The sequence below is a fragment of the Carcharhinus amblyrhynchos genome, chromosome 9 (genome assembly GCF_965287045.1).
Source record: "Carcharhinus amblyrhynchos chromosome 9, sCarAmb.v2.hapA, whole genome shotgun sequence".
Taxonomy (NCBI): domain Eukaryota; kingdom Metazoa; phylum Chordata; class Chondrichthyes; order Carcharhiniformes; family Carcharhinidae; genus Carcharhinus; species Carcharhinus amblyrhynchos.
Genome location: NC_137332.1, coordinates 89,088,816 through 89,111,847, shown reverse-complemented (window position 1 = coordinate 89,111,847; position 23,032 = coordinate 89,088,816). Strand labels below are relative to the sequence as shown.

At 45.8% G+C, this 23,032-nt stretch overlaps 1 protein-coding gene across 1 annotated transcript; it reads left to right on the top strand.

Annotated features, from left to right (window-relative positions):
* The first annotated feature begins 18,910 nt into the window (after window positions 1-18,910).
* LOC145348468 (uncharacterized) lies at window positions 18,911-21,370 on the top strand. Its single transcript, XM_080196653.1, has 3 exons — window positions 18,911-19,545; window positions 19,792-19,948; window positions 20,049-21,370. The coding sequence occupies exons 1-3, from the start codon at window positions 19,168-19,170 to the stop codon at window positions 21,230-21,232; spliced, it is 1,719 nt and encodes a 572-aa protein (XP_080052779.1). The 5' UTR covers window positions 18,911-19,167; the 3' UTR covers window positions 21,233-21,370.
* The last annotated feature ends 1,662 nt before the right edge of the window (window positions 21,371-23,032 follow it).

The following is a 23,032-nucleotide window of genomic DNA, read 5'->3' as shown; positions in this document are numbered from 1 at the left end:
TCTGGTCCCCACATTACAAGAAGGATGTGGAGGCTTTGGAGAGGGTGCAGAGGAGGTTTACCAGGATGTTGCCTGGTATGGTGGGGAGGTCCGATGAGGAGAGACTGAGGGATTTAGGGTTGTTTTCGTTGGAAAGAAGGCGGCTAAGAGGGGATCTTATTGAAACATATAAGATGATTAGAGGTTTAGATAGGGTGGATAGTGATAGCCTTTTTCCTCGGATGGAGAAAGCTAGCACGAGGGGGCATGGCTTTAAATTAAGGGGGGGGTAGCTACAGGACGGATGTCAGGGGTAGGTTCTTTACCCAGCGGGTGGTGAGGGATTGGAATGCCCTGCCTGCTGCAGTTGCAAATGCACCTAGTTTGGGGGCGTTTAAGAGATCTATGGATAGGTTTATGGACGAAAAGGGATTGGTATAGGCTAGTGGGTCATTGTTTTTGTAACTGGTCGGCGCAACATCGTGGGCCGAAGGGCCTGTTCTGCGCTGTAATGTTCTATGTTCTATGTTCTATGTCCTTAACACCAGGTTTAAGTCCAATCGATTTATTTGATAGTAAACTCGCAAGCTTTCGGGGTTTGCCCCTTCGTCAGGCCAGGGCCATCCCCACACCTCCACTTCTTGCCTTCAGACAACCGCACAACCTCAAACAGACCATTGTTCGCAGCAAACTACCCAGCCTTCAGGAGAACAGTTACCACAACACCACACAACCCTGTCACAGCAATCTCTGCAAGACATGCTGGATCATCAACATGGATTACATCATCACACGTGAGAATACCATCCACCAGGTACATGGTACATACTCTTGCAATTCGGCCAACGTTGCCTACCTAATATGCTGCAGGAAAGGATGTCTCGAAGCATGGTACATTGGGGAGACCATGCAGACGCTACGACAATGGATGAATGAACATCGCTCAACAATCACCAAGCAAGACTGTTCCCTTCTTGTTGGCGAACACTTCAGTGGTCACGGGCATTCGGCCTCTGACCTTCGGATAAGCGTTCTCCAAGGCGGCCTTCACGACACACGACAGCGCAGAGTCGCTGAGCAGAGACTGATAGCCAAGTTCTGCACACGCGAGGTTGGTCTCAACAGGAATCTTGGGTTCATTTCGCACTATCTGTAACCCCCATGACTTGCCTGAGTTTGCTAAACCTCACTTACTGTACTGTCTGGAGACAATGCACATCTCTTTAAACTGTGATCAGTGCTCCTTCCACTCTCATTGTCGGCCACTTGAACAGCAGGTCAGGTGTAAAGACTCGCATTCTAATCAGTAATCTGTAAACTGTCTGTGCTTTATATGCTCTGTCTGAGGCCAGAACTCTCCATTCACCTGAAGAAGGAGCAAACCCCGAAAGCTAGCGAGTTTACTATCAAATAAATCGGTTGGACTCCAACCTGGTGTTGTCAAACTTCTTACTGTGTTTACCCCAGTCCAACGCTGGCATCTCCACAACATAACTGGGAGTAATGTGGTAGGGAGTGGCATTCTGTGCATGCGCAGCTAGATTCTCCAATCAGAGCTGCAGGATTTTGGGCACATTAAGCCCCGCCCACAGGCTTGTGCAGCACAATTTGGAATTGCTGATATTTTTGCAGGAAGAGTGCATATGGGGACACCTGAGAACGGGTCTAAAAGTTAGATCTGAAACATTCCCAGTTTCAAGTCTGCCCAGCACTTAGAATCAAAATAGTGAAATAGGGCCCTCTCTGTCAAATTTTTGTACATTGCCAGCAATTAACGAAAACAAACTTGTTGGAGAAATAAATATATTTGTCAATTACTTGTCCACACATGTTTCAAAATAATGACATGTTAACTCATAGGCCCTGTTCCACTTTGATATTAGTGATCCACTGTTAAACAGTTTCCTGTTGAGGGTAAACACATAGTTCACCCCATTCTTCAGCTCCTCTCTGAATTTTCACTGTGCGAGTATCAAGTGTTGTATCAAGTCTTGTATCAAGTGTTGTATCAAGTGTTGATACAAGAACTGAGGATTTGCATCACGAACCTAACTTCTTGAGAAATATATATCAAGTTGTTGTAATACTGTTGATGTAAAAGAAGTTTATCACTGGCTAGTTCATCAAATGAACAAGATGAAATATCCACAATAGTATAAAATTCAGAAAAATAGTGAATAGCAAAATCATCGTTTTCCAACGATTTTTCTTCCCTTTGTCATTTTCAAGCTTGCCGGAGCTCCTTAGTCCTGTTCAAACTCTATTTGTCATTATAATGTATCGGATGGTAAGACACTTAAACAACAAAATTGAAAGAATTGGTAATTAGAGGGATCATGATGTTGTCAACCTAGCCGAACGCCTTCCATCATGGAGAAGTGATATATCCAATAGCCACAGCATAATGCCATGGAATGTTGTCAATTTCAAAGGCAGCTTCAACTATATAATAATAGGGAATGCTTCTCAAACAACTCATTATAAAAACCTTGGCAATAATTATTGTTGTGTCTCTTTCAGTGCAATATTTTGATCTCAGCTTTTGACAGCAGATTGCTACAAAATGATCAAAAGTGAAAGCAATAGTAAACCAGACAGAACAGTCTAAAGCTACAATGCTACAGTGTGCACAGGAGTCAGAGACAGGAAATCATTGGTAAATATATGCTATTAATTCGATGTAGTTCCACATCGATGATAATGACAGTTAGGTTGGCCACAGCCATGGCCATCAGGTAACGAGTGACGCATTTGGAGAGGCCACACTTTCCAGTTAATTTGGTGGCCATTGTGATCTTATTCAGAGGAAAGCAGAAAAATGTCTTAAAACATACTTTAAAATGTCATAGCTAATGGAGCTAATATTGAAATGTCGCTTTACTAGCTGACAAGTAAACTTGACTCAATCTGGAGAAACAATTAATAATGGCCAGAAACACCTGTGGGAAATTTAGGAAATGGAGACTTGACATAAATCAAATACAATAAGATTCGTAGTTTTGAGATGGGCACTTGTTTGCTGAGGTCAAAGACGAAAAACTACTGCAGTATTTCTGAAAAGTTTGTTTGCCAAAATACACGAAAATTTCTTTATCCGGAATCAGTGACAAAACAAGATAGTCATCGTGCATAATGTTTTCTATTTGCAGAAATATTTTGTTCAATTAGATATGACTCTTCGAGAACAATGACAAATGAATGTAGATTATTGCATTGTTAAAAAGGAGTAAAGCTCCATCTTGCACTCTTTGTATTAACAATGTTTGAGTAGAGAATAGAATAAAAATCGTCATGTTGCTTGCGCAATATGAAAATAAGTGGGCAGGATTTCCATTCCACTCAAACCAATGCCAAATATTATTGAAGCACAACAGATATGAGATTTTTGTTCCCAGTGTGGACAAGAATGAGGACTGCAAGGTGGACGAGTAAACTGCCCACGGTACAGTGGTGCAGACAGAGGTCAAAGCAGAAGTAAAGAGGAATGTAGTGGTAATTGGGGATAGTGTAGTTAGGGGCATAGACACTGTCCTTAGTAACAAGGATAAAGAATACCGAGGAAGCTGGAGTGGGAGGGTGAGAATCTGGTCGTTGTGGTTCATGTGGATGCCAACGACATAGGCAAAATGGGAACTAAGGATCTGCCGTGGGAGTATGATAATCTGGGAACCAAATTAAAAAGCAGAACCGACAAGGTGGTTATCTCTGGATTACTACCTGAACCACGCGCAAATTGGTGCAGGGTAAATAGGATTAAAGAGATGAATGGGTGGCTCAGGGATTGGTGTGGGAGGAATGGGTTTGAATTTATGGGGCATTGGCACCAGTATTGGGGAAGATGGGACCTGTTCAGATGGGATGGTCTTCGTCTGAATCATGCTGGGACCAGAGTCCTGGCGAATCGTATAACTAGGACTGTAGATGGGGCTTTAAACTATTTGGGGGATGGGGGGGTGCAGGAGTAGGGGGAAATTACAAAATCTAAAGCAAAGGAGAGGGTACATGTACAGGTAAATGTCGAGGATGTTCCACTAATTAAAGGAGTAGGGGGCATGAGAGAAGTTAGTAGCGTTTCTACAAATAAGGTCCAGATAAAGGCTGGGATAAAGACACTTCACCTGAATGCACGAAGCATTCGGAACAAAGTGAATGAGCTAATGGCGCAAATCAGCACAAATGGATATGATCTACTGGCCATTACGGAAATGTGGTTGCAGGGTGACAGGGACTGGGAGCTGAATATCTAGAGGTATCAGGTGTTTCAGAAGGATAGACGGGAGGAAAAAGGGAGTGGGGTATCTCTGTTAATTAAGGATAATATCAGGGCGGTAGTAAGGGAAGATATAAGCTCCAAAGAGCAAATCGTGGAATCGTTCTGGGTGGAGATAAGGAACAGTAAGGGGAGAAAGACGCTGGTGGGTGAGGTCTATAGGGCCCCAAATAATAACTTTGAGGTGGGGCGGGCTACAAACAAACAAATAATTGTTGCGTGTGGAAACGGAACAGTGATAATTATGGGGGATTTTAATCTGCATATTGATTGGATGACCCAAGTCGGACGTGGTGGGCTTGAGGAAGAGTTCTTGGAATGCTGTCAGGATAGTTTCCTTGAACAGTACATAACGGAACCTACGAGGGAGCGAGCTATCTTATATCTGGTACTGTGTAACGAGGCAGGTAGAATTAGGGATCTTCTTGTGAGGGATCCTCTTGGGACGAGTGATCATAGTATGGTTGAATTTCTGATGCAGATGAAGGATGAGAAAGTAAGGTCCTGAACCTGTGAACTCTGTTTGAACAGAGGGGAGTATGATAGGATGAGAGCGGAATTGGCGAATGTAGATTGAGGGCGCAGGTTGGTTGGTAGGAAGGCTGAGGAACAGTGGAGGATTTTTAAGGAGATCTTTTTCGGTACTCAGCAGAAATATATTCTGATGGTAAAGAAGGACTGCAGGAGAAGGGATAACCAGCCGTGGTTATCGAAGGAAATAAAGGAGAATGTTAAATTAAAAGCTGATGCGTTCAGAGCGGCAAAAAATAGTGAGCGATTAGAAGATTGGGAAAGATTTAAAAAAACAACAAAGAATGACTGAGAAGGTGATAAAGAAAGGAAAGATAGAGTATGAAGCTAAACTAGCTCTAAATATAAAAAATGATAGTAAAAGTTTTTACAAATATATAAAGAAGAAGAGACTGGCTAGAGTGAATGTTGGACCCTTGGAGGACGAGTGGAGGGATTTAGCAGCGGACGATGAGGAAATGGCTGAGGCTTTAAATAAGCTTTTTGTGTTGGTCTTCACGGAGGAGGACACAAATAGCTTGCCAGATATTAAAGATAGAAGGATGGTAGGAGATGAGGCCCTTAATGCAATTACTGCCACTAGAGAGGCAGTGCTTGATAGGCTAACGGGACTGAAGGTGGACAAGTCCCCAGGACAGGATGGAATGCAACCCAGGGTTCTGAAAGAAATGGCAGAGTGATAGCGGATGCCTTAGTAATTATTTATCAAAATTCGCTGGACTCTGGGGAAGTGCCAGAAGATTGTAAAACGGCTAATGTTACGCCGCTGTTTAAAATTGGTAGCAGACAAAAGGCAGGGAATTATAGTCCGGTTAGTTTAACGTCTGTTGTTGGAAAAATGCTAGAATCCGTCATCAAAAAAGAAATAGCGAGGCACCTAGAAAAGAACAGTTTGATCAAGCAGACGCAGCACAAATTCGTTAAGGGGAAGTCGTGTTTAACGAATTTATTGGATTTCTATGAGGATGTGACTAGTGTGGTAGACAGAGGGGAACTGGTGGATGTGGTGTTTTTAGATTTCCAGAAGGCGTTTGATAAGGTGCCTCACAAAAGGTTGCCATAGAAGGTTAGGGTGCACGGAGTTGGGGGTAAGGTGTTAGCGTGGATACAGGATTGTTTGTCTAATAGGAAGCAGAGAGTTGGAATCAATGGGTGCTATTCTGGTTGGTGACTAGTGGAGTGCCGCAGGGATCAGTGTTGGGGCCTCAACTGTTTACCATTTACATAGATGATCCGGAGGACGGGGCTGAGTGTAGGGTAACAAAATTTGTTGATGACACGAAGATGAGTGGAAAAGCAAATTGCGTGGAAGGTGCGGAAAGTCTGCAGAGAGATCTGGATACGCTGAGCGAGTGGGCGAGGACCTGGCAGATGGAGTATAATGTTAGCAAATGTGAGGTTATCCACTTTGGTAGAAATAATAGTAGGAGGGATTATTATTTAAAAGGCAAAAAGCTGCAGCATGCTACGGTGCAGAGGGACCTGGGGGTCCTTGTGCACGAATCACAAAAACCCAGTCTGCAGGTGCAGCAGGTGATCAAGAAGGTGAATGGAATGTTGGCCTTTATAGCGAGGGGGATAGAATATAAAAGCAGGGAGGTCTTGCTGCAACTGTACAGGGTATTGATGAGGCCGCAACTGGAGTACTGTGTGCAGTTTTGGTCACCACATTTGCGGAAGGATATATTGGCCTTGGAGGGAGTGCAGAGGAGGTTCACTAGGCTGATACTGGAGATGAGGGGGTTAGCCTATGAGGAGAGATTGAATAGGCTGGGTCTGTACTTGTTGGAGTTTAGAAGACTGAGAGGGGATCTTATAGAGACATATAAGATAATGAAGGGGATAGATAGGGTAGAGGTAGTGAGATTCTTCCCGCTTAGAAAGGATAGCAGGACTAGGGGGCACAGCCTCAAAATAAGGGGGGCAGTTTAGATCGGAGCTGAGAAGGAACTTCTTCACTCAAAGGGTGGTGAGTCTCTGGAATTCTCTGCCCATTGAAGTGGTGGAGGCTACCTTGTTGAATATATTTGAGTCACAGGTAGATAGGTTTCTGATAGACAAGGGAATTAAGGGTTATGGGGAGAAAGCAGGAAAGGGGAACTGATCCACTTCAGATCAGCCATGATCTTGTTGAATGGCGGGGCAGGCTCGAAGGGCTAGATGGTCTACTCCTGCTCCTATTTCTTATGTTCTTATGTTCTTATGAAGCTGGAATCATATTGAATAGATTTTTTAAAAAATGTATCCAAAGCAGCTGTAAATGAGCTATAATTTTAAACAGCCAGTATTACTCACATTCACACTTCACACTTATTAACAAGTTTGCAACATAATGATGTTCAACAGTTACAAACGTATTACTGATTTATACCACTACCTCCTATAAGGAAGAATTTCTATTGCAAACAACGAAAGCAATAATTTTTTTAACACTTTGTACAAAACTGAGTAACAGGCATGTGAACATAAAACAGGGAAAATCTAAAATGAGCAGTTGCACATTAAGATTTAACCTTTGTAGTTGTTGTCTACTGATTTACCAGAGTACCAACTGCTGCAAGAACCAAGTAGAAAATAAGATTTTTCTGATAAATTACCAGAAATTCCATTTCTAGTGGGAAGCATGAATGTTTGCTCTATTAAGCTCCAACTAAGTGAATGCAAAGGAACAGTTATTTATAACCCAAGATTCTTCAGAAAAAAGTCATCTAGTGAATATGAACAGGGCAATTTGTAACACCCAAATAAATAAATTGACTTCTTGGATTGTTTTCACACAAAGGAGTTCTGTGTCCTAAAATAACTATGAATATTAAAATCAAAAACAACTTCATATTTACTTGAAATATGTTCAAAAAGTGAATTCCAATTATGTTTGCTGTGTTCCACGATGCGAGCTTAGATCAGCAATGTCACTTACCATTTTGCTTTGTTTCATTGTTGCACAGTCCCAGGAACATTTGGCTTTTTTGGCAGTGGGGGGGCGGGTGGGGAGGGAGGGATCTGTGGGGAGTGGTGAAGAGCTCCTTTTGTAAGAGTTACTCAATTGCACGTTTCTGGGAACAGCCTTATTCACAATATTTTCATATGGTAGTATTTGTGTTCATTCAGATGCAATGAAAATGGCTGCATGCAAAGGCATAATGAACATAAGAACATAAGAACATAAGAAATAGGAGCAGGAGTAGGCCATCTAGCCCTTCGAGCCTGCCCCACCATTCAATAAGATCATGGCTGATCTGTCGTGGCTCAGTTCCACTTTCCCGCCCTCTCCCCATAACCCTTAATCCCCTCTCTTATCAAGAACCCATCAACCCGCGTCTTAAAAATATTTAGCGAGGCAGCCTCCACCACTTCAACGGGCAGAGAATTCCAGAGATTCACCACCCTTTGAGTGAAGAAGTTCCTCCTCAACTCCGTTCTAAACCGCCTCCCCCTTATCTTGAGGCTGTGCCCCCTAGTCCTACTGTCTTTTTTGAGCGGGAAGAGTCTCTCCACCTCTATCCTATCCATCCCATTCATCATCTTATACGTCTCAATGAGATCTCCCCTCATTCTTCTAAACTCTAACGAGTACAAGCCTAGTTTATTCAGCCTCTCCTCATAGCTCAATCCCCTCAACTCCGGTATCAGCCTAGTAAACCTCCTCTGCACTCCCTCCAGGGCCAAAATATCCTTGCGCAGGTGCGGCGCCCAAAACTGCACACAGTACTCCAGCTGCGGCCTCACCAATGCCCTATACAGCTGCAGCAAGACCTCCCTACTTTTATATTCAATCCCCCTCGCTATGAAGGCCAGCATCCCATTCGCCTTCCTGACCACCTGCTGCACCTGCAAGCTGGGTTTTTGCGACTCATGCACAAGGACCCCGAGGTCCCTCTGCACCGTCGCCTGCTGCAGTTTCACAGTGCTAAGTGTAGAATGTCCAAGGATTAGAATCTTAATTATTGCATGCTTATATGGTCATACATAACCAAAGCCAGGACGGCTTTTGTGGTATGGTGGAAATGCAAACAAAGATGGTTTGGGGCGTCACAATCGTCTTAAATGTTACACAAGCAAAGCACAGTGGTGCTGAGAATCTGGATAGAAAAAACAAATATTGGAACTACTCAATTCAGGTTAGAAACTCCAAAGCGTTTTCTGAAGCCCACTTGAATCGTAAGTTTTGCATTTTGGATTTGGCTAGGATAGGCATGATATGTTTCTCTTCGGGTATGAATCAAAAGACCAACTAGGGAGCTTTTACTAAACAAAGTTTATTTCAGAATTCAGTGTTATAAAGGGGAGGTTAATCCCTCTCTGACAACTAATACATGCTTTGTAATCTGCTAAAAATGTGAGAAATAGTGTGATCTCAGCAACTTTTAATGGTTAAGTCAAAATAACTGCTTGAGACTCTATAAAATCAACAAGTAACACTTTATTTATCTAACTAATAGAGAACAGGTTAACCAAACTATTAATAAATCAAATAAAACACCATTCTAATAGAATACCATTTTGATTAACACAATTCTCACTTGTTGACAAAAAAAATATAGCTTTTTTAGCCACTCTCAAAATACAACCAGGTTTTATCTTCGGGAATCTTTTGTCTTCTTTCTTCTATGGTATCTTCGCTTTCAGGATGAGACTTTCTTTTAAGACATTAATGAGCTGTGGCAGAGGCAGTTGCTGCGTCCAAGAGTAGTTGCTGGCTGACTCTTTTGAGCTGAGAGCTGTCTCTCATACCCCTGATGACATACAACATCCCCACAGTAGAATTGGTTTTCAGGTTACCAAAACGTCAAATTGAAATCTGATAGGCTGCTGTTATTCAAATGCCAACTCTAAATTGAATGGTTAAAATTCAACAACAGTCTTTTGTCTTGGCAATACTATTGCCTGGTCTCTTGATACAATGTTTCAGTCAATGACAGCAAATGCAACCGCATCTCTAAAAAAATCTAAGCATAAAAAAAATCACCCTTTCACAGACAATTTTATAAACACCAACTTTGCAACACCTCCCCCAAAGAAAAAGAAATGAACAATCATTATGAAAAGATGATTTCATTTTTTTAATTTTGAATTCATGATAGAGCATCTGCAATAACATTTCCATGACCCACAACATGTACAATCTATAAATTATATGCTTGTAACATAAGACTTGATGGTTTGAGTTACAAGGAGAGGTTGGATGGACTGGGACATTTTTCCCTGGAGCATAGGAGACACTCCAGGGGTAACCTTATAGAAGTCTATAAAATAATAAGGGGCATAGATCAGCTAGATATCCAACATCTTTTCCCAAAGATAGGGGAGTCTAAAACTAGAGGACATAGATTTAAGGTGAAAGGGGAGAGAAACAAAAAGGGACCATTTTTTTCACACTGAGGGTGGTGAGTGTCTGGAACAAGCTGCCAAAGGTAGGAGTAGAGGCAGGTGCAATTTTGTTTTTCAAAAAGCATGTAGATAGTTACATAGGTAAGATGGGTATAGAGGGAAATGGGCCAACTGCAGGCAATTGGGACTATCTTAGTGGTTAAAAAAAGGATGGCATGGACAAGTTGGACCGAAGAGCCTCTTTCCATCCTGTAAATCTTCATGACTCTGTGACTCCAATGAAGTAGTCTGGGGTTCTTGCCCTTGACTCTATAGGTACGTGAAGAGAAAAAGACTAGTAAAGACAAATGTAGGTCCCTTACAGTTAGAATCAAGCGAATTCATAATAGGCAAAGAGGTGGCAGACCAGCTGAGCAAATACTTTGGATCTGTCTTCACTAAGGAGGACACAAATAAATTTCCAGAAATACTAGGAGACAGAGGATCTAGCATGACAGAGGAACTTATTAGTCAGGAAATTGTATTGCGAAATTACTGACATTAAAATCCAGGGCCTGATGGTCTTCATTCCAGAGTACTTAAGGAAGTGGTCCTAGAAATATTGGACACATTGGTGATCATTTTTCAGCATTCTATCGACCCTGAAAGAGTTCCAATGGATTGGAGGGGGCAAATCTAACCCCACGTTTTAAAAAAGGAAGGACAGAAAACAGGAAATTAGTTAGCCTAACATCAATGGTTATTTTGTAAATTAAGTTAGTGTCTTTATATGCCCTGTTTGTGAACAAAACTCCTACTTACCTGACAAAGGAGCAGTGCTCTGAAAGCTGGTGGATTTTGCTACCAAATAAATCTGCTGGACTTTAATCCGGTATTGTGAGACTTCTTACTGTGTTTACCCCAGTCCAACACTGGCATCTCCATATCATGCCAGACAGGAAGCAGAGAGTGGGGATAAATGGGTTCTTTTCAGAGTGACAGGCAGTGACCAGTGAATGCAGTATCTCCAAATTTGCAGATGACACTAAGCTGGGTGCCGTGTATTCTGTGAGAAGGCTTCAGGGTGACTTGGACAGGCTAACTAAATGGGCAAATATTTGACAAATGCACTATAATGTGGATAAGTATGAGGTTATCCACTTTGGTGGCAAAAATAGGAAGGAAGATTATCTGAATGGTGGCAGTCTAGGAAAAGGGGACTTTGGTGTCATGGTGGAACAGTTGCTGAAGATTGGCATGCAGGTATAGCAGGCAGTGAGGAAAGCATGTTGGCCTTTATAGCAAGAGGATTTGAGTGTAGGAATAGGGATGTCTTGCTGCAGTTACACAGGGCCTGGGTGAGGCCACACCTCCAGAATTGTGTGCAGTTTTGGTCTCCTGGTCTGAGGTAAGACATTCATGATATTGAGGGAATCCAGTGAAGGTTCACCAGATTGATTCCGAGAATGGTAGGACTGACATATGATGAAAGATGAGATCGACTGGGCTTTGTATTCACTGGAATTTAGACGAATGAGAAGACTGGACTGGATGTTCCCACTGTTCAGGAAGTCCAGAATTAGGGGTCACAGGCGAAGAATAAGGAGTAAGCCATTCAGGGTTGATATGAGGAAGAACTTCTTCATTTGGAGAGTTGTGAACCTATGGAATTCTCTACCACAGAAAGCTGTTGGAGCAAGTTTCTTAGGCATGTTCAAGAGGAAGGTGGATAGGATTTATAATCATCTAGAAAGGAATAACTTGATTAGGGATAGTCAACACGGTTTTGTGAAGAATAGATCGTGCCTCACAAACCTTATTGAGTTCTTTGAGAAAGTGACCAAAGAGGTGGGTAAAGCAGTGGATTTCAATAAAGCATTTGATAAGGTTCCCCATAGTAAGTTACTGCAGAAGATACGGAGGCATGGGATTGAGGGTAATTTAGCAGTTTGGATCAGAAATTGGCTAGCTGTAAGAAGACAGAGGGAGGTGGTTGATGGGAAATGTTCATCGTTGTATTCAGTTACTAATGGTGTACCACAAGGATCTCTTTTGGGGCCACTGCTGTTTGTTATTTTTATAAATTACCTGGATGAGGGCGTAGAAGGATGGGTTAGTAAATTTGCGGAAGACACTAAAGTCAGTGGAGTTGTGGACAGTGCGGAAGCGTGTTGCAGGTTACAGAGGGACATAGATAAGCTGCAGAGCTGAGCTGAGAGGTGGCAACTGGAGTCTAATGCAGAAAATTGTGAAAAGATTCACTTTGGAAGGAGTAACAGGAATATAGAGTACTGGGCTAATGGTAAGTTACTTGGTAGTGTGGATAAGCAGAGAGATCTCGGTGTCCATGTGCATAGATCCCTGAAAGTTGGCAACCAGATTGATAGGGTTGTTTAGAAGGCGTACAGTGTGTTAGCTTTTATTGGTAGAGGGACTGAATTTTGGAGCCATGCAGTCATGTTGCAACTGTACAAAACTTTGGTGCGGCCCAACTTGGAGTATTGCGTACAGTTCTGGTCGCCACATTATAGGAAGGATGTGGAAGCATTGAAAAGGGTGCAGAGGAGATTTACCAGGATATTGCCAGGTATGGTGGGAAGATCTTATGAGGAAAGGCTGAGGGACTTGACGCTGTTTTCGTTAGAGAGGTTAAGAGGTGACTTAATAGAGGCATACAAGAAGATCAGAGAATTAGATAGGGTGGACAGTGAGAACCTTTTTCCTTGGATGGTGATGGCTAGCACGAGAGGACATAGCTTTAAATTGAGGAGTGATAGATATAGGACAGATGTCAGAAGCAGGTTCTTTACTCAGAGTAGTAAAGGCGTGGAATGCCATGCCTGCAACAGTAGTGGACTCGCCAATTTTAAGGGCATTTAAATGGTCATTGGATAAGCATATGGATGATTTTGGAATAGTGTAGGTTAGATGGGCTTTAGATTGGTTTCACAGGTCGACGCAACATTGAGGGCCGAAGGGCCTATACTGCGCTGTAATGTTCTAAGTTCTATTCCGAGTTTCTCTCTCTCCCTGAACCATTCCCTGTTTCTCTCTTTCTGAACCATTCCTTGTTTTTCCTCACTCTCTTCCTGAACCATTCTGCTTCTTTCATCCTTTTCTTGAGCCATCCCATTTTTCACTCTCTCTCCCTCACCCAGAAGCATTCCCTGTTCTTCTCTCTCTCCTTGAACCACACCATTTCTCTTTCTCTCTCTAAACCATTCCCCGTTTTTCTCTCTCTCTCTTCCTGAACCACTCCCTATCTCTCTCTCTTCTTGAACCGTTCCCTGTCTTTCTTTCTCTTCCGGAACCATCCCATTTCTCTCTCTTTCTCTCCTTGAAGCATTTCCTGTTTTTCTCCCTCTCCCTCTCTTCCTGAACTATTCCCATCTTTCTCTTCTTGAACCATCCCGTTTTTCTCTCTTCCTGAAGCATTCCATTTTCCCCTCTGCCTTGAACCTCTGTTCCCTCTGTTTCTTTTTCTCTAACTAAACCATTCCTTGTTTTTCTCTCTCTCTCTGAACTATTCCGCCTCTCTTTCCCTCCCTAACCCATTCCCTGTTTTTCTCTCTCTCCTTGAACCATTCCTTGTTTCTTTCTTTCTCTTCTTGAACCATCTAATTTTTCTCTCTTTTTCTGAAGCATTCTGTTCTTCTCTGTCTCCCTGAGCCATCCCATTTCTCTTTCTCTCCCTAAACCATTCCTTGTTTTTCTCTCTCTCCCTAAACCATTCCCCCTCTCTCTCTCCCGGAACCATTCCCTGTCTCTCTCTCTCTCCTTGAACCATTCCCTGCCTCTTTCTCTCTCCTTGAACCATTCCCTGCCTCTTTCTCTCTCCTTGAACCATTCCCTGTCTCTCTCTCTTTCCCTGTGCCATTCCCTGTTTTTCTCTCTCTATCTCCGAACCATTCCTTTTCTCTCTCTCCCTGAACCATTCCCTGTGTTGCTCTCTCTCTTTTCCTGAACCATTGTGCTTTTCTCTCTCTTCCCCGAACCATTCTCTGTTTCTCCCTGAACCATTCCCTGTTTCTCTCTCTCTGCCTGAACCATTCCCTCTCTCTCTCTCCCTGATCCACTCCCTGTTTCTTTCATTCTCTTCTTGAACCATCCTGTTTTTCTCTCTCTTCCTGAACCATTCCGTTTTCCTCTCTCTCCCTGAAACATCCATTTCTTTTTCTCTCCCTAAACCATTCCCTGTTTTCTCTCTCTCTCTCTCCCTTCCTGAACCAATCCTTGTCTCTTTCTTACTCTTCCTGAACCATGCCATTTCTGTCTCTCTCACCCTGAACCATTCCCTGTTTTTCTCTCTCTCCCTAAACCATTCCCTGTCTCTCATTCCCTCCCTAAGCCATTCCCTGTTTTTCTCTCTGTTCCTGAACTATTCTGTTTTTCTCTCCCTCTCTGTTTTCTTGAACCATTCTGTTTCTCTCTTTCTTCCTGAACCATTCCCCATTTCTCTCTCTCCCTGAACCATTCCCTGTTTCTCCCTCTCTTCCTGAACCATTCCTGTTTCTCTTTCTCCCGAAACCATTCCCTGTTTCCTCCTCTCCTTAAACCATTTCCTGTTTTCCTCTCTCTGTTCCTGAACCATTCTGTTTTTCTCTCCCTCTCTCTTTTCCTCAATCATTCCTTGTTTCTCTTTCTCTCCCTGAACCATTCCTTGTTTCTCTCTGTCTCTCCCTGAACCATTACCTGTTTCTCTCTCTCCCTGAACCATTTCCTGTTTTTCTCTCACTCTTTTCCTGAACCATTTCCTGTTTCCCTCTCTCTTCCTGAACCATTCCCTGTTTCGCTCTCTCCCTGGCCAATTCCGTTTGTCTCCCCCTGCACCACTCCCTGTTTTTCTCTCTCTCTCTCGCTACTGAACCATTCCTTGTTTCTTTCTTTCTCTTCCTGAACCATTCCCTCTTTGCCTCTCTCTCCCTGAACCATTTCCTGTTTTTCTCTCTCTCTTCCTGATCCATTCCATCGTTCTCTCTCTCCATCCTGAACCATTTCCTGTTTCTCTTTCTTTCCCTGAACCGTTCCCAGTTTCTTTCTCTCTGTCTCCCTCAACCATTCCCGTGTGTCTCTCTCTCTCTCTTCCTGAACTATTCCCTGTTTCTCTCTCTCCCTGAACCATTCCATTTCTCTCTCTGTCTCCCTGAACCATTCTCTGTCTCCTTCTTTCTCTTCCTGAACGATTCCCTGTTTCTCTCTCTTCCTGAACCATTCTGTTTCGCTCTCTCTCTCCCTGAACCATTCCCTGTCTCCTTCTTTCTCTTCCTGAACGATTCCCTGTTTCTTTCTCTCTTCCTGATAATTCCGTTTCTCTCTTCCTTCCTGATAATTCCATTTCTCTGTCTCTTCCTGAACCATTCCCTGTTTCCTCCACCCTTCCTGAACCATTCCTTGTTTCTCCCACCCTTCCTGAACTATTCCCTGTTTCCCTCTCTCTTCCTGAACCATTTCCTGCTTTCCCTCTCTCCCTGAACCATTCCGCCACACTACCAGAAGGACGTGGAGGCTTTGGAGAGAGTACAGAAAAGGGTAACCAGGATGTTGCCTGGTATGGAGGGTCTTAGCTATGAGGAGAGATTGGGCAAACTGGGGTTGTTCTCCCTGGAAAGACGGAGGATGAGGGGTGATCTAATAGAGGTGTATAAAATTATGAAGGGCAGAGATAGGGTGAACAGTGGGAAGCTTTTTCCCAGGTCGGAGGTGACGAACACAAGGGTCACAGGTTCAAGGTGGGGGGGGCAAGGTTCAACACAGATGTCAGGGGGACGTATTTTACACAGAAAGTGGTGAGGGCCTAGCATGCACTGCCAAGCAAGGTGGTTGAGGGGGACATGCTGGGATTGTTTAAGGCTTATCTAGACAGCCACATGAATAGACTGGTGTTAGCTTAGGTGAGCAAAACGACCACTACGGACTCAGGGTGTAGTTCAATAACAGCACAGCTTTATTTTTTTTTACGTCAACGGAGGTGCAGTCAGGGCATACAATCGGACTGTCCCGAAAGCACTCTAAAGGTCCGCCGCAACGGGCTATAGTTATACCTGAACTTCGGTGTAGTATGTGATTCAAATGCTAATAATTTATTTACAGTATTCGACTGTCTTGATGTTTTCGAGTGTTAGGACGATTGCTTTAAGTGTGTGTTAATCGTTTTTGTCTGATTCGTTATTAATGGTCTAGAATCTCTGGGGTTTGAACAATGGGTGTGTGATTGATCTCAAAGATTTTGAAGGGCCAGGGATGTTTCCTTAGCTATGCTAATTTTTAGGTGTCTCCATAGGTTGTTTGACTGGTTTAGAAGTGCTGATTTGGTGGGGTGGGGATGTGTTTTTTAATTTAGTTCCTGTAGGTGCCATCCTGTCCAGCTTCCCTTGTGTGCTAGCCCTCATTTGCATTCTAAAAGCATGTCCTGCCTGTTACTTTGTGATTTTTAGTGGCGAGGCTCTGAGTGTAATTTTAGCCTGCTTCCATATTGTGTGCCCAATTTCATAAAATTTGTTGTCTGATAACACTGGGAATAGAGGGATACAAACAAATGGTCTAGTTGAGCGCATGAGTGGCGCAGGCTTGGAGGGCCAAAGGGCCTGTTCCTGTGCTGTACTATTCTTTGTTCTCCCCTGAACCATTCCGTTTCTCTCTCTCCCCTGAACCATTCCCTGTTTCTCTCTCTCCCCTGAACCATTCCCTGTTTCTCTCTCTCTCTGAGCCATTCCCTGTCTCTCTCTCTCTCCCCCAGAGCCATTCCCTCTTTCCTTCTCTCTCCCTGAGCCATTCCCTCTTTTTCTCTTTCTTTCTCTCCCTGAACCATTCCCTGATTTTTTCTCCCTCTCCCCGATCCATTCTCTGTTTTCTCTCTCTTTCTGTCTATCCCTTAACTATTACCTCTTGTTTTCTCTCTCCAACTCTCTCTCTGAACCATTCCGTTTCTCTCTCTCTCGTCCTGAACCATTCCCATTTTATCTCAAAGATGTGCGGGTTAGGTTGATTGGCCATGCTAAAATTGCCCCTTAGTGTACTAGGATGCTTAGAGGGATTAGCAGGTAAAATATGTAGGGATATGGGGGTAGGGCCTGGGTGGGATTGTGGTTGGTGCAGACTCGATGGGCCAAAGGGCCTCCTCTGCACTGTAGGGTTCTACGAACTCTCTCTGTCTCTCTCTCTCTCTCTCCCTCCCTGAGCCATTCCCTGTTTTTCTCTCTCTCCAAAATGTGGAGGTTAGGTGGATTGGCCATGCTAAATTGCCCCTTACTATCACAAGATGTGTAAGTTAGGTGGATTGGCTATGCTAAGTTGCCCCTAAGTGTCCCAAGATATGTAGGTTAGATGGATTGACCATGCAAAATGCCCTTTGCATCCAAAGATGTGTAGGTTTGGTTAATTGGCTATGCTATATTGCCCCTTAGTGTCCCAAGGTATGTAGGTTAGGTGGATTGGCCATGCTAAATTGCCCCACAGTATCCCAAGGTGTGTAAGTTTGGTTCATTGGCCACTCTAAATTGCTCCATCGTGTCCCAGTATGTGTAGGTTAAGTGGATTGGCTATGCTAAGTTACCCCTTACTGTCCCAAATGTATACATTAGGTAGATTGGAAATGCTAAATTGCCCCTTAATGTCCCAAGATGTGCAGATTAGGTCGATTGGTAATGCCAAGTTCCCTTTAGGTTGGGTGGATTAGCTATGCTGAATTGTTCCTTAGTGTCCCAAGGTGTGTACGAGAGATGGTTAGACCATGGTAAATTGCCCTTAGAATCCCGATTCCGTTTCTCTCTCTCTCTCCCTGAACCATTCCCTGTTCCCCTCTCTCCTCCCTGAACCATTCCCTCTTTCTCTCTCTCTCCCTGAACCATTCCCCATTCCCTGTTCCTCTCTCTCCCTGAACCATTCCCTGCTCCTCCCTCTCCCTGAACCATTCCCTATTCCCTGTTCCTCCCTCTCCCTGAACCATTCCCTATTCCCTGTTCCTCTCTCTCCCTGAACCATTCCCTGTTCCTCTCTCTCCCTGAACCATTCCCTGTTCCTCTCTCTCCCTGAACCATTCCCTGTTCCTCTCTCTCCCTGAACCATTCCCTGTTCCTCTCTCTCCCTGAACCATTCCCTATTCCTCTCTCTCCCTGAACCATTCCCTATTCCTCTCTCTCCCTGAACCATTCCCTATTCCTCTCTCTCCCTGAACCATTCCCTATTCCCTGTTCCTCTCTCTCCCTGAACCATTCCCTATTCCCTGTTCCTCTCCCTCCCTGAACCATTCCCTATTCCCTGTTCCTCTCTCTCCCTGAACCATTCCCTGTTCCCTGTTCCTCTCTCTCCCTGAACCATTCCCTATTCCCTGTTCCTCTCTCTCCCTGAACCATTCCCTATTCCCTGTTCCTCTCCCTCCCTGAACCATTCCCTATTCCCTGTTCCTCTCTCTCCCTGAACCATTCCCTGTTCCCTGTTCCTCTCTCTCCCTGAACCATTCCCTATTCCCTGTTCCTCTCTCTCCCTGAACCATTCCCAGTTCCCTGTTCCTCTCTCTCCCTGAACTATTCTCTCTGTTTCTCGCTTCTATTTCTCTCTGGGCTGAACGCGCTGTCAATCAAGACCAAACCTACGATCGAGTTTTCTATTGGCTGCTGCAATCTGATTGACGTAAACGTGCACGAGTCACCGGCGGTACCATGGAAACCCCACCCTGAAGTTCACGCGCTTCGGCCGATGTCCCTCCCGCCCGCGAGGCGGGACCCGCGGAGAATGGCACAGCGCGCATGCGCAGGCTTTGGACCACGGCGAGAAACCGACCGGGAACGGCGCTGCTTTCGACGCATGCGCTGGTCTCCCTGTTGGGCGCGAGCGGAAGCGGATTGTGTGAAGACTGAGAAAGTGTTTGAACATTGATCATTGCAGACTAAATATGGACAATTAAGAGGATTATAACACCGATTTTATTTGTTGTTGTTTAAAACAGAGATTGTTCTGGAGCAAATGGCAATTTTACCCGCAGTATAGGGTGAGATTTTCCCAAACGGCGGGAAAACGGGAGTACTCCGCGCCAGTATTTTCGGCGAGCTCGGCACCGTGATGGCTCCACACTTCGTGCAATGAAAGAGCCTCCATGCGAATCACGCTCTTATGGTGTCTCCAGGCGCGTGAATCGCCCAAAGTGGCTGCAGGTGTATGCTGTTAACAACGGGGAGCTGAATTTAAACACAAGCAGTGCCTACAGTGCCAGTCATGCCAGGAAGATGGCACCCAGAAGAGCAGCCCCCCGTTTTACTGAGAGCGAGCTGGGCCGTCTGCTAGATGCAGTGGAGGAGAGGAGGGCGATAATTTATCCCCGAGATGGTCGTCGACCCAGGGGTCAGGCTGGCAATGTGGCATGGGAAGCGGTTGCAGCGGCAGTCAATGCCCGTGCACTGACCCAGAGGACTAGTGCCCAGTGCCGAAAAAAAATGAATGACCTCGTTAGGGCAGCAAGGGTGAGTATCCATCCGGTCCCAGCATTGGTCCCATCGGTGTGTCTTAAATGCTCATGTGGATTCACTCCCTGACAGCTGTGGCCTCCCAGCTCGTGCCTGTAATGTCTCTGACACTACCTTTCGCAAACCTTGTCTGCTGAGGCATGGTGCCAATAGCTGCCACCCAATTGTCTCTACCCTGGTACCCCTGACACCCTGCTCTCTCCCAGCCATCAGGCATTCAATCCCCCCTTTTTGTCTCTGCAGGAGAAGATGGCCCATAATCGCCGAGAGCGGGAGAAGATCGGAGGTGGGGTCCCTGAGCTGCGTCTCCTCACTGAATTCGAGGAATGTGCTCTGGAGCTTTCGGGCGAGGCTGAGGATATAGCTGGGACAGATAGCCAGGTCGACGTGCAGAACGGAAGTAAGGAGCCACACCTTTATTCACGATCTTTCTCAAGTAAACTGCAATCTGCCGAGGTACTAATTCCTCTTTGCATTGAACCACATGTCTTGTTTTGTAGGAAACGATCACAATGAGGCTGGGCCGTCAGGGGTTGTGACCCCCCTCAGTGCAGCCCCAGCTGAGACATCGGAGGGAAGCTCCGAACATTCTTTGGAGGAAAGCACTGAAGAAAGTTTTGAGGAAACCACCCAACCGTCGCCAAAGGCATCACTCACAGAATCTACCAGCGCAGTTACGGTCACCATGGTGGGACATGTAAGCGGTGAGACTCCTGGGTCACTTTCTGGTGCGCACAGCACAACTGCACATCTGCATCACGTGGAAATGGGAAGGTCCAAGAATTCCGGCACACAGAGGTCTGCTGGGACCAAGGAAACGGCTGGCCCCCAGCCAGGTGCTGGATTGCTGGGATCAGTTCTCCCGAAACTGTTTGAAATGCAGACACAGAGCCGGAGGTTGCAGGAGGGCATGTCAGTGACATTCCAACAACTGCAAGACCTCTTGGAGGAATCCCACAGCCTTCAGGTGCAGGAGGTAGTGCCGGCATTGCGTGGTACCCAGGCCAACATTGCAAGGGTAGCTTCTGCGGTGGAAAGCCTGGGGCAGGAAATGGTCACCATGGGTGGCAAAGTCCAAGGCATGGCTGAGTCACTGAGGAGCATGGTTGAGGGTCCTGGGAGCATGCTCGAGACACAGAGGGTCATGGTCGCAGGCTTCGAGAGCTTGGCCCAGTCACAGCGGGCCATGGCTGAAGGGCTCCAGAGCTTGGCCCAGTCTCAGAGGGCGCTAGCTGAGGGAATCCAGAGCTTGTCCCAATCTCAGAGGGCTACTGCTGAGGGGATCCAGAGCTTGGTCCCGACCCAGAGGGCCATCGCTGAGGGCTTGCACACCATGGGGTTGACACAGTTGGGTTTCCAAGACTGGCAGAGCCAAGTAATGCAGAGACCGCTAGAGCTCACTCCAGCCACCCTTCCGTCTCATAGAGTGTCTCAGGGGCCCAATGGCAGCCCAAGATATGAGGGAGCGCTGGATCCCATGCTGGGGCCTTCCACACGGGATACTCTGGTCGTCACCAGGACTTCCGAATCCCACCTTCCTGACACAGGTGCATCTCTCAGGCAGCGGGCAGAACATGGCGGCACAGCTCCTTCTGTGACACCCGAAACTCGGCCGGGGCCTTCCAGGTCCCGACCTTCCAGGGGACGCCCTCCAAGGGCAACACGGGGTGTGGAACACAGCTGACTGTCTCCACCTCTGAAGTGCATCTTGGGGATTCACTTAGATGTAGTGATAGGCCATGAAAGATTAGGCTGTTGGATCACCAAGAGGGCAAGGGTGAAGGCACTAGTTAGGGTTTTGATAATTATCAATTTCCAAATTCACAAATAAATGTTATTGCCCCCTACAACTGTGACTAATCTGTCTATGATCTGCCTCCCACAGTGATTTCTGATTTGTGAGCATAGTGGCTCAGAGTGTCGTGGTGCACGAGAGGCACTTCGATCCACCGAACCCACTTCCCAGCCCCTGTACCAGACCCATGACTACCATTCTACTCCAAGTGATCAATCAAAAACACATAAGGGTTATGAGGTCGACAGCCCAACTTCTTCTCTGGGCATCCAAAGAGTAAAGGACAGTACAGCACAGGAACAAGCCCTTCGGCCCTCCAACCCTGCGCCGCTCACGCGCCCAACTAGACCATTCGTTTGTATCCCTCTATTCCCAGTCTGTCCATGTGGCTATCTAGATAAGCCTTAAACGATCCCAGCGTGTCCGCCTCAACCACTTTGCTTGGCAGTGCATTCCAGGCCCCCAACATCTTCTGTGTAAAATACATCCCCCTGACATCTGTGTTTGAACTTTGTTCCCCTCACATTGAACGTGGCATGAGCTGCTCTGCTCCAGTCCCAGTCAGCCCCAAGTAGTCCCAGCAATGGGGTCTATGTAGGCCCACAGTGACAGCCTGGAATGGCATCCTCATCAGCCACTGGACCCTCAGTGTACGAAATCCCCTCCCCCCTTGGGGGGGTTGGACCGCACAGTGGTGCCTCTGACCTTCATTCAAATGTGGGCCTCTGCACCAGCGTGCAGTCACAGAAAAGATAGGAGTCAGACTTGTGATCCAGTAGGGCAGCACCACTGCATGCCACATATTGAGTTGGCATCACCCTCCTTCATGGCCCTGCAACTTGCTTACACGGCCAGTACAGCCCATCACCCTGAGGTGATGCCAATGGGACCCTTAGCAGGGGAAGGGGTGGGTGTAGAGAAGTGGGGGTGGTGTGTTGAAGGCTCTGGAGGACCTGTTGAGATGATGTGGGAGCGGGAAGGGGCAGTTGGAACTGCTAGCTGCATGACCCCATATCTCCAATGGGCCCTCCAGAGCCTTCAACAGCCCCCACCTCCCCCACCCCACTCTTTCCATCCACCGACCCCTCCTCAGCTTTGTCCTTCACATGCTCCTGGTTCTGTTCTCCCTCCCCATCCCTGGGGCCTCTGTTTCCCATTCTCCTCCATGAAGTCGTCTGCTGCTGCGCCAGAATGTGGAGCGCACAATGATGCAGGAGGCCCTTAGAGATTTGGACCGGAGGGTCTTGCCAGAGCAGTCTGGCCGTGGAATTGCATCTACACTAAGTCAATGCATCACAGACATTAAGGGGTGGAATCCCCTCCAGTTAATGAAGAGCACTCCTTGATCGTACATGCTGTCATTAGCCCTCTGCCCATGGGGCATCCTGATGATTGTGGTGAATCCGACAACCTGGACTTCCTGTTGGGCCTGGCTTCATCAAAGTTGATGATGTGATGACCTGACCTATTGGCCTTCCATGACTTCATGGACGCACTTGTATACTGAAGATTGGGGCTGGAATAGGCTTGGGTGGCATAGAAGCTGAGGACCACCACGACCTTCACTGCCTCTGGGAGTGGAGGGTCGCCCTGCCCCATGAGGTGCGCAGGGGTGGCATAGGTATCGTGAATTTGATTGAGTTTTTTGAAAAGGTAACCTAGAAGGTAGATGAGGGCAGTGCAGTAGAC